At 41.0% G+C, this 12,496-nt stretch overlaps 1 protein-coding gene across 1 annotated transcript; it reads right to left on the bottom strand.

Annotated features, from left to right (window-relative positions):
- Positions 1 to 1,250: 1,250 nt before the first annotated feature.
- On the bottom strand, positions 1,251 to 12,264 carry LOC140225329 (uncharacterized). Its single transcript, XM_072303857.1, has 3 exons — positions 12,171 to 12,264; positions 4,057 to 4,203; positions 1,251 to 2,571 (listed from the first exon to the last, which is right to left on the bottom strand). The coding sequence occupies exons 1-3, from the start codon at positions 12,224 to 12,226 to the stop codon at positions 2,196 to 2,198; spliced, it is 579 nt and encodes a 192-aa protein (XP_072159958.1). The 5' UTR covers positions 12,227 to 12,264; the 3' UTR covers positions 1,251 to 2,195.
- Positions 12,265 to 12,496: the final 232 nt, after the last annotated feature.

A 12,496-nucleotide genomic window follows, 5' to 3' on the forward strand; every position in this document is an offset into this window, starting at 1 on the left:
GGAAAAATCGATTTTTCTTCACGAAAAATTAACTCTCCTCATATTTTCGAGGGAACGCGTCGGTTCCGTCCGAAACTTCGTCAACACGACACCACCACCACTACGAACATAACTGACACGGTTCCGGTGCCAACCTAAAAAAAAATTCGGGAAAAAAGTCGGGTGCCGCCTTTTACCCCGTGCTGCCTCTTACCATCACCGACCCTATGCGAGCCAATCAATCGTAATATGGGCCTGTTGCACCAATTTTTTTTAGTGATTTAATCGAAAGAACTGAGGCTCCTGATGTGAAAGGAATTTTCCTGGAGTTTCTTGATCACCGGAAAACCCCGAAAAATCAACTTAAGAACGCTTCATAATTCGGATTTCCAAAACGGTCGTTTAGGGTCCGCCATACTTGTGACGTGAAATGATTTGACAGACCTGGTTCCTTCCTCACTTACAATGTATTTTCCCGTAAGGAAATGGTAGCCGCTTTTCAAATGCAAATATCGAGTCAATCGATAATTTTCTGATCAAAATGGAACTCAGAAATGGATTCCTCGTACGTTTAAATTGTTTAAACCTTCATTAGATAAATAAGAACCGACGGGATAGACCCTATTTTTATTTTTAAGGAAGACTGTAGTCAATGGGCGATTGTTTACATCTGCTTAGTGATAGCAGACATGGACATTAGCTCAATATTTGGCCATTTTCATCAGTTTTTACTTTTCTGTCACTATTTGAAGGTAAGTTTATTTTATAAATCAATTGTTCAGTGCCTTAGGATCATGTTAAAAGCTGTAAAGGTATACTTTGTTACTTATTAACTCAGAACCCACTCCGGTAGTCCAACGCTCAATCCTGGAAGTAGCGAGTCAGTTGTTATTTCCTATTATTTCACCCTTTATTGCTTCACTGAAGACACCAAAATGATAGTATGAATCATTGATGATGAAAAAAACTTACCTTCGACAATAGTGATGAGATGAGGAGACTGGTATGTTTTAGCTGGAGCCAAGGAAAGCACACGTGGGGATCCTTCTTCGGTTACCAGACTATATCGATAAATTTTTCTGTACAGTGTTACACTTAAAACACACAGGATTTTAAAAAAACATAAGTTCACATAATGTGGGAACGTTCTGAATGATATTGATTTGCTTGTCGAAGAGTTGAGAATGATTTACACGCATTGAGAGAACATCCATTATTCGAACGTTGGACTGCCGGAGTGTGTTTCGGATTAATAAGCAACAAAGTATACCTTTATACCTTTTAACATGATCGTAAGGCACTGAATAATAAATTTACGAAATAAACTTACCTTCAAATAGTGACAAAAAAGTAAAATCTCATGACAAAGGCTAAATATTGACGTAATGTCCGTGTCTTTTATCGCTAAGCAGATGTACACAATACCGCCCATCGACTTCCGTCTTCCTTAAAATTAGGGTTCATCCCGTCGGTTCTCATTTATCTGATGAAGGTTTTAAACGTTTAAACGAACGAGGAATCCATTTCTGAGTTCCATTTTGATCAGAAAATTTTCGATTGACTCGATATTTGCATTTGAAAAGCGGCTGCCATTTCCTTACGGGAAAATACATTGTGACTGATGAAGAAAGCAGGTCTGTCATATCATTTCACGTCACCAGCACAGAATCCACCAATCACAAGTATGGCGGTTGAAAAACGACCGTTTTGAATGGGTCGGTTCCAAAAACAGCTTTTCCTGAGTTTGAGAGGTCATTTCAAGGTTTTTTAGTAGCGCCATCGTTCTTTTCGTGAAATTTGCCATAAGAATCAGGCATCAATTTGGAAATCCCAGCACCCTGCAACAGGCCCATTCCAATATACTTAATCTGCCAACCCACGACCCCTTGCGAAAAACTATAAAACAGAGTCACCCATCAGGAGTTACCGAGGGTTCTCGTCACCCTGTTCAAACGTCTACGATCGCGTGGAGGATCCCTTTGTCTCTGCCCGCAGTCAGTTCATACCTTTCTCCGTTCTTTTACGGCTTGATCCTCTCAGTTCCGTGATACCGTATAAATTCTATACAGGGATTAAAGGACATCTTCCTAATATGCTCACCTCTATGTCCTCGCAAGGCTCTAGCCTCGGGTAACCGACCTACATTCCTATTAAATATTTCCAAAAAGTCCCACGCACAACCTCAAATGTGTACCGTTTCGAAGCGAGGAAGTTATCTATTGGAATAGGTACCTTTGCGTTGTGACTGCTCCGATCTTTCCATCTGCGACAGCCTCTTTGTCTGCGGTCGTAGGCTTCACGAACGACGACGTCGATGATTGTGCGGGAGCTGATACTCTGAAGACGTGTGTTCCCCTGTCAACCGTTGTCGGCTTGATTCCGGGTTGTGGATTGTAACCTGGTGGTGCCGTGTAAGGGGGTATTGTCTTGCGACAGGGTGATGCCTTGAAAGATGGGAGTGGCGTCAGACCTTGTGGTGCCCCGCAAGCGGCAGGTGCCTTAGTAGGGGCCCGTAACGGTTCTCTTCGGTGATCCTCCCTCCAACTTTCGTTCAGGTTCTGCTTCAGGAGCGAGACGTCCACCGGGGAAGACCTGTTGCAGTAACATTAAGACAATCAGAACAGTTCTCCTGAAAAGATTAGGTTGAATGACCTTTCCCTTTACCACGCAACTTTGCCCGTAACCAAAGGCCCCGTAGTATCTTAAAAAAATCTGTCCTACCTTTACTCCCCGCGGCTACACAAAATGAAGGGTGCCAGCCGAAAGCGTGATAAAAGCAATTCGTTCCTAAGCGAGTCCATTGATGAGAGGTGCACAAACTGGGTTATCATCAGACATTCATATCCGTGGTTGGGTTATGAAGAACAGGGTATCTTTGACAAATAATCTTCTTCCTCAGGTTCCGGTAGGAACAATTACCTACCCGAAGATTGTTCACCCACCCTCCTCCGAAACGTGTTGCGAAGCATATTTAAAAATAAATCTTATAAAGTACGTGGGGACGGAAAATCAAAGATAAAGGTCAATCCTGGCTACCATCATCCCCCTAAGTTCAACCCTCGGTAATTTGGATGAATCGAGTTTTATTCGTATCGATCGTCCTTTCCCTTCTTCGTTTATTCGGAACCTCTCATCAGTCCCCTGTTCTTAATATTGCTCCATATTCATCAGCTTCAATATCGGTATAGGTATCGGTAAATTGTATAATGTATATGCACGGGGAAATAAGAAGGTGTACGTAAATCCAACTTTGATTCGAATCTTTTTTCGACTGTAGGTAAATGAAGACTTCCGACTGATAAATTAAAATAGCAGTGATAACTGAAATAGATACTATCACAAACATCGCCTCGTACTTTTCACATACATCACTCGCATTAATTGTCTTACGAAACTGACCGTTTCAATGGCCTTTCTTTAAAATTATACAAATTACCGAATATTCATGAGTTGTATGAGAAAATCGTCCACATCCTCATGAGTACGGTCAAAACAAAAATAAATCTTTAGGTTCAGTTGGGGTAGCCTAGGTTAGGTTAGGTTACGTTATGTTTAGGTAACGTACGGTTAGGAACTTTTCTACCCACTTCATTCTTCGACAAATCGAATTTCTATTTCCAATTTCAATACGTTGCTACGTTTCCGTACACGTTCAGTGAATCAGGGAAACTAATTACTCGACGCAGCCCCATGGATACCGAGGAAGTTTTAAAGATTACCGTTTTTATTTCAACTTCACCTTACGAGCGCGTGGGCGACGTCTGCATGCCTCGCCTTCCCCCTTCCTAGCGCCAGGGTGACTAACCTTCTCCAGGCGAAACCGAGTTAGGCCCCGTTTAGGTATGAGTCACTTAACGACCGCCCCCCCCCAAAAAAAAAGGAAAAAAAAAAAAAAAAAACGCAGGAACAATGTACATCAAAGCATTCCTCACATCGTGAAAGAAAAACATACTGAAAATTCTCCTCTGTACCGATTGTACCTTTACCTGCTGCGCTTCATTTCATAACGACGTCGTCCCACTTAATCGATGAACGATTGAAACGTTAACTAAGAACCCTCTTTCCGTTTGAGCTTACCTTCTTGTATCCTCTGAAAGAGGGGAGGAGGCCGGTCTTTTGGAGCCGAATTTTCCACTCTCCGTTTCGCTTCCTCCTCGAGTTGGATTTCTTTTTCCTTGTTCGTTTCCTGTTTCGCTCCGCCCTGAAGAAGTAGGCAACGTTCGGCTGTTGAAAATAGAATTTCTGTCAATACATTTTCCTTAATCGAGGAGAAGCAGTTAATCCAATCAATACATAATGGGAACCTTTCGAAACTGCTTACTGGTCCTCTTAAATCCGTTAATTACATTCATTACACATAATCAATCAGATCACTAAGTTGGTCGTAAATCAAGCCCTCTCTACTCTGCTTCGCGCCGTCCATTTATGCCAAAAGAGGGGCTTTCATGCTTCCCGCCGTAAATGAAGGGTCCATCACATGGGTTCGCTGTAAAATAACTTGGCAACAAGTGCAAGAAAGAGAAACTGCACTGCGGCAACGTTGATGAATGACTTTTAAACTAATGTATCTTCAAAATTGACTGACGAATACATTCAATCGCAGAGATTTTTTGGGTACGTTGTTTTGACCCTTACTGAATAGATAATAAATGAACCCCTCCGTTTACTTGGTATTAATGACTTGTCTACGTTCCGCTTGATTCAATACCATCTCTTCACTGAAATTTACCGACGAAAACTGAGGGACAGTTATTTTTTCAACCTCATTTTCGGGTTTCTTTCCATTCCACCACCAGGAGTAGGCGACTGTGAAGCTTTCTGTTTGATTGCAAACTCCCCTCAAAACACCGATAAATATCGAAAGTCACTGATTATATATTACGAATTTACACTGAAGAAAATGCTACATTCCCTCCTCAAATGTGCGCAGAGACCACTTCCGACCCATCCACGTTACCACCTAAAAACTTACTAAAATACATACGAGCACAACCATATCCATGTGACTACCCACATCTGTCATCGCGGGACGCAAATGCCCCCTCAACTATTTCCGCCGCGACCCAAGTTGGATTTTCTTCCACCGCGGGACCCAAGTCTGATTCATCCCGTCTCTTATCCTCCGGGTTCAATCATAACCCCTCAGAATACATTCAAGGACCTTACTCTACCTCCGTCGACAAATACATGTTTTGCAGGAAAAGAACGTACCGCCGGGCCCGATTGACACTTTCGTATCTGAAACGGAAATGCGATAGAACAACTAGAATACCAATCATTTCAATTTCGACACTTCCCTTAACGGAATTCTTGAATACTTTGGAAGGACCAGGATTACCCCAACATGAATTGACATCTACATTTTAGGGCACCTAGAATTTTAGTATGAAATCTAAACCCAGCTGCATTGTGCAATGGTACAAGACTAGGCATTAAAAAAATGAACAAAAGGTAAATACTTAGAAGCTGAAATTTTATCAGGAAAGTGTGCAGGTGAAACAGTATATTCGCCAACCATAGTCATCGTACCTACAAATTATCCTTTCCGATTGAAAAGAATACACTTTCCAAATAAATGACGCTACGCAATGACAATAATCAAGGCGCAAAGCCATACATTCGAGATAGCTGGTATTGATCCCACGTGTAAATGTTTGTCGCTTGGTCACTTATATGGAGCGTTCCCCCATGCTTCAGTTGTCCAACAAACTTATTCATTGCTTCCCCTAACGGGGGCAGACCAAACACAGTATTCAAAGAAGTATTAATTTGAATACAGATTTTCCAGTCCGCCATTAGAGGAGAAAAGAAACTATCCTTATCTACTAGAAATAACATCTGACAAGTTTTCGTCATCTAAAATTGTTTCGAACGAGTGTCGGAAATTTTACAAAGAATGGACTGCTCTCTGAACAAAATATCCAACATAAGCATATACACTAATTGATACGATTACGTAGCATGGTGTCAACGATCATGGTGTCAACAAACGGTTTTTCTTCGTTCTTGTTGACACCATGATCATTCAAAAATAACAAAAAATTCTGACTCTTTTTAAATCTGATCACGGTGTTAACGATGACGACGTCAACGAAACTTACAACTTGCCTCAATAACATCTTTCAAATTTCAAGTCCTTGTGTTATTTACTCTCACCTAACCTAATCTAGCCAAACCCTAACCTAACCTAACCTAACCTAACCTTCTCCCATTATACCTAACATTACTCAACTTCACCTTACAAGACATAGCCCTTTCCTCATAGAGCTTAACTGGACAGCTTTATGCAATAAGGAACTAGGGTCAAATTTTCATTTTTTTTTTCTTTTTTTTTATGATGAATTCCGTATCAGGAGGGTATTTACTTACTATTGAGGAAAAGATAATCCTCAAAAACAATTTTTATACCGTCTCAGTGACCCCGCAAAAATTTGCCGTCGCAGGATCACGCGTGGTTCATTTTGCAATTGAAACCTATACTATGCTTCCCTATTGCGTAATGCGAAACTCGGATTTCCCATTTTGCAATTCGGAACCATAGGCAGGACGGCAAAATGCTATCTCGAAATTCTCGGCTCCTGTTCGATGGATCTTGCTGATTTTTGGGAGGGGGGGGGGGTGATTTTTTGACGGGATACTCGAATTTCTGCTCAAAATTTGAAAATCCAAAAATCCCAGATGGCTGTTGTGGCCTAAAATGCTATCTCGGCTCCTGTTCGATGGATCTTGCTGATTTTTGGTACCCGGACGTATTTTTCGACGGGAAACTCGAATTTCGGGTTAAATTTTGAAAATTCAAAAATCCGAGATAGCGGATGCGGCCTAAAATGCTATCTCGGCTCCTGTTCGATGGATCTTGCTGACTTTTGGTACCCGGACGTATTTTTCGACGGGAAACTCGAAATTCCGGTTAAATTTTGAAAATTCAAAAATTCATGAGGGCGGATGCGGCTTAAAATGCTATCTCGGCTCCTGTTGGATTGATCTTGCTAATTTTTGGAGCCGTCGGGTATTTTTAGATGGGAAACTCGAATTTCTGGTCAAATTTCGAAAAATTAGAAAATGCAAGATGGTGGATGTCGCCTAAAATGATCTTATTTGAGTAGGTATCCCATCGGGGGATGTTTCCCGGAATCGGAAAAAAGAGTCTGTGTCAATCTTGTGGTTCCACTGACACAAGATCGGGAGAGAAGGTTGTCACAAGAGTGTCACAAGGTTTTGACAATCTTGCTTTGTTCATTTTTTATCGTTGAGATCGGAATATTGTGATAAGATTGCCGCGAGAAGCTTTCTGAAAGGTTCGTGCTTGAAGCTTGCCAAAAGGTTGATGTCTCGATGACATCGAAGTCTTGCAGGAAAATTGTATCAATATCGTAGTAATATTGTAGTAATAATGACACGTTCCTGTTTTATCCGCCGATGGAAAATATTGAGACAATTTTGATGCACTAATATTGTCAGATGGTTGATTTTTGAACGAAGTCAAAACCCTGTGGCAAAATTGTACCAATACTGTACCAATCTAGCCATGATGTAACCTTCATTGGCGAATATTGGGACAAAGTTGAAGATGCAGTCTTGTCTAAAGGTTGGAATCTCAATGAACTTTGAATCTTGTGCGAAGATTCCATGAACATTTATACAAAACCGACGCCGTCATATCTGGCATCTCTGCGGAAGAAAAGTCATGGCCTCGTATTGGTCGCACTGCTTAAGGAGGGCACACGGAACGTTGGAGTGCCGAGAGACTTAGTAAAATCAGTTACTTCCTTGACTGCTTTCATTGGCTTGAGCGCACTGCCCAGGCGAAACGAGAAGTAACCCCATTGACGGGGCGGCCTCTCGCGGACCGTTGCCAAAAAGCACCATTTGAGCCCTTGACCTAAGAATATCGGTAACATGGGTTAGACGCTTGTGGATCATGTGCCTACTACGTTAAAAAGCGAAAGACGCAGTTTATGCCCGTTAATTTCCCCATAAACGGAACCGCAACGGCAGATCCGCGGTGAGCGTGCCCTGATGGCGGATACAGAAAAACGCCGTCGAATTGTCCTCGCTGTCCACAATACTGTGTCAATATTATGACAATATTACAAACAGAAGCTTAAAATGTTAATTTTCTTAATACTGTTGCAATGTTAAAATGCGAATATTACTACAATATAAAAAATAATGTTATGACAGTATTATGTTACCGACATTGTATACCAACATCGTGTCAACATTGTGACAATATTAGAATCGGCAAGCGATACCTCACATTGGATTTCCAATTTTGTTAATAATGGCCGAATATTAATAGACTGAGGTTATATTTAGTATTAATGGTGTGTTGTACCAAGATTCTCAGGCCAACCTTACTGTTAAAATCTGCTCATAATCTCGCTAAGGTTACCACAATATTATTTCAATCTCCCCAATGTCAAATTTTTGATTACGACAACCTCGTTTTGGAAAACTTTAAGAAGGAACCGAAATTAAAATTGCCTCAAGGTTGAAAAACCAAGGTTAATGTAAACTTGCGGTTTGAAAATTGCTTCCATCTCTGAAACGTCAGCTTCGGTTCGGATTTAATTTCCAATTTGTAGTTCAGATTTTTCAGTGAACCTCAACCAACTTTGAAATTCTAATACTGTATCGATATTGTTTTACGGTCCAAACTGAAAGTTTAGGTTTACAATACAAGCAGGATATTGAGGAAACCTTGGCATGGAAATCACTACCAAGCTTATTTCATTAATATTGCCCCAAGTTTGCGTGGCCCTGGGGATGTAAAGGTTAAGTTAATCTTAAAGTATAATCGTTGCTTCAATCTGTCTGCCTTCCGCTTCATAATAAATAATAATAATTATAATAATTTTTACAAATTAATTTCTCAGCAATCTCAACTCTTATCAGACCAATTCACAAAATTAAAACGTGTAAAATGATGTAAAATTGTGATGTTGCCAAACGGGCTCCTTTTCAAGCATTATGATCAATGTAGCTTAACCTTGGTGATCGGGCGAACAACTCTACACTACACGTCAACTTTCAACCGCACAGTAATGAGATCTTTTGTTCAGCAGCACGCAAGCGCCGCCGCCAATGACGAGTCAGCGCGCAATCGCCGTACCCGCCGCAGCCAATCACAAGTCACGACGGCGCACGAGATTCGAACTTCGCCACAACAGAGCCCCCGCCATACAAATTCAGCGGCCACCGGCAGATTTCCCGCCCAATCACGCTTGCTTCGCGAACCGACCAATCAAAAGCAACTTGGTTTCCCGCATTCGCACACAAATGAAATCTGCATATAAGTATACCCACAAATCGCTAATGAATTCACTCTGAATGCAGCAGTCGACCAAGAAGCACCTCACTCTCAAGCTCTCATCAAGGATTAAGTCAAATCAAGCCCAGCAAGCAGCTGAAGAAACTTCCTGAGTAGCTCAGAAAGAAATTGGCGTTTTGTGGATGAAGACCGAACTTCAGTTTCCCGTTCCGTTGACATCAAAGTCAAAACACGAGCCGTCATCATAACACAGAACGAAGCAAATTCATCATCTCAAGCATTCAAAATTATTCACCTTCAAGTCATCTCTATTTCTGACTCATACAGTTTGTAAACCACCTACAATTTGGAGAAGCCGATTCTTCGGAATCTGAAATTATAATAAGTCCAAAAGCACATAGCGTTCAATATTCAAACCCTTCTGCTTTTCCTGCTCACTGCAGAAGCCGGGGTACTATACGCCTGGTAACCTTTCAGGTTCCCTAAGACAGGATAGTAGCCGATTCACTCTGAGTCAGGAAAAAATAAAAACCCCTATAGCTAGGCTCTCCTCCGGATCATTACAATCAATTTTTGCAGTCTCCTCAAATCTTTCCCTCGTCACTCTAATTTTCCGAGCCAAGGCAAATTGGGGGGTCGCTACGGCTCTTCACTTGTCTCACTTCAAAACCTCATATCCTATTCCATCTTTTCTTTATTTCCTATCATTTCTACAATGGGCCTGTTGCAAACTTTTGCTAGAGCAAAAATAAGAGTTGTTTCTTACAGATAATGCCTCAAAAATCACGATGAGCGGATCGGCAAAGTCTGAAATGCACTCATAACTTCACAATCTGCGTAAGAAATTTGCGTTCTTTTGACCTTCCCGCTTCAAAAACGATACTACGGCACAGGTGAACATTTTGTTAGAGGAGTCGTTCCATCGTCGGCAATATTCATCATGGCCGCTGCTTTCGCAGTTCCGTGCGTGATTCGGGGAGCGGGCGAAGAAAATATGAGCGTAAACACGCCGATTGTTATCTGGTCTAATCCTGATGAGGTGTTATCTCGTCCCATCACACGTGTTTTGGCGGATTACCGTCGGCAATGATGAATATTGCCGACGATGGGACGACTCCTCTAACAAAATGTTCATCTATGCTGTAGTATCGTTTTTAAAGCGGGAAGCTCAAAAAACCGCAAATTTCTTACGCAGATTGTGAAGTTATGAGTGCATTTCAGACTTTCCCGATGCGCTCATTGTGATTTTTGAGGCATTATCTATAAGGAATAACTATTAGTTTTGCTGTAGCAAAAGTTTGCAACAGGCCCATTGGTCCCTCGGTACAATTCTCTCTCAACCTTTAGGTCTATTGTTGTTTTTTCACCATTTTTCAGCCGTCATTCTTCACAATCTTCAAAACACAAGCTTTATTTTGAATTGAAAGATTAATTTTTATGACAGGATTAATACTGAATCTTGCAGTGGTTCCAAATTTACAGTATTGCAGCAATATTTAAATTGCAGGCTCTAAATATTCTAAATTTTAAAATATAGGTACAATATTATTTCCGAAAGCTTCAATTTTCAATGGAAAATAAATATTCAGACAATAACTTTTAGCTAACCGAGGATTTCAAAGGTTTTCATAATATTGTTTCAAGATTTTTTTTCCTACCTTTACTTGACCAACATTCTGCAATGTTCCTCAAGCTTGCCTCAATATTTATGCAACGTCTTTTTCCGATTGGGTCATTCCTCGGAGACACGCGTTTAAAGAGGAGCTCAGAAGTCGCAACCTCAAACTTGTTTTTCGTGGATTGAAATGCCAAAAATATCGGTAAAAATTATTGTGGCTTATCCGTAGTAAATACTTCAAAATATGCAAAAATCAGAAATTACTGAACAAGCTCATTGACAAAATTGGGGAAACTTGCAATTTTTCGAAACTTGGCTAGGAATTACAGTTTCCCGTCTAAAAATACCCCCTAAACCACCGGAATTCACAACGATAGGTCGAACAGCCCGAGATAGCATTTTAGGCCGCATCCACCATCGTGGATTTTCGAATTTTCGAAATTTGACCAGAAACTCGAGTTTCCCATGGAAAGATACCCCACGGCACCAAATATTAGCAAGATCGACCCGACAGGAGCCGAGATACCATTTAGGCACATCCGCCATCTTGGATTTTTTGATTTTTAAAATTTGACCAGAAATTCGACTTTCCCGTCTAAAAATACTCCCTGATACCGACAATCAGCATGATCGATCGAACAGGAGGCGAGATAGTTTTTTAGGCCACATCCGCCATCTTTGATTTTTGAATTTTTAAATTTTGACTAGAAATTCCAGTTTCGCGTCGGAGAAGTACCGCGGTTGCTAAAAATCATCAAGATCGATGGAACAGGAGACGAGAATGCCGCGAAAGCATTTTGCCATTCTGCCTACAGTTCCGAATTCCACAATGGGTAATCCGAGTCTCCCATTACGCAATAGGGAACCATAGTATAGGTCCTAATGGCAAAATGAACCTCCCGTGATCCTGCGACGGCAAATTTTTCCGGGGTCGCTGAAGCCGGATAAAAATCGTTTTTGAGGATTTTTTTTCTCAATAGTAAGTAAATACCCTCCTGATACGGAATTCATCTTAAAGAAAAAGAAAAACGAAAATTTAACCGTACTTCTTTATTGCATAAAACTGTCCAATTCTCCATTTATTTTGGGAATCATCTGAAAAACGCAAAATAATTTTAATACTATGTATTATTATTGATTTTATATTCTCTTCATTGGCCTACATTCAATTGGTGCAAAAATATTCACGGCTAACTGTCCGTGCGGAGGACGAGCTGCTCTGCTAGTATCTCCATAAATTGCCATGAACGTAATCACGATTACCAACCTAAAAAATTGCTACTTGCGGCTAACACTCACCGGGCCGGAGAGAATGTTGCTTTCGGTGTTGATGCGGCAAGTCCTGAAGCTTCCATTCCCGACAACGATTCTGAACTTGACGTCAACTCAACAGTGAACGACGTTTCGAACTCGTCTCTGCACAAAATGAAAAATGAATCAGTACCTTTCCTTGCACAGGAATCTCTTCCCGAACCTAGTAGGAGTGGAGAAACAACTATTTCACTGTCAGCTTATGTTCCCTTCTCAGTTAGCGTGTAATGTTGATAGGATATCCAAAATACAGATTCAATACAGGCTTCGTTGGCATCCACCGACTCCCTCTTCTTATAACAACCTACTCCTAG

This window comes from Bemisia tabaci, chromosome 8 (genome assembly GCF_918797505.1).
Source record: "Bemisia tabaci chromosome 8, PGI_BMITA_v3".
Classification (NCBI taxonomy): Eukaryota; Metazoa; Arthropoda; class Insecta; order Hemiptera; family Aleyrodidae; genus Bemisia; species Bemisia tabaci.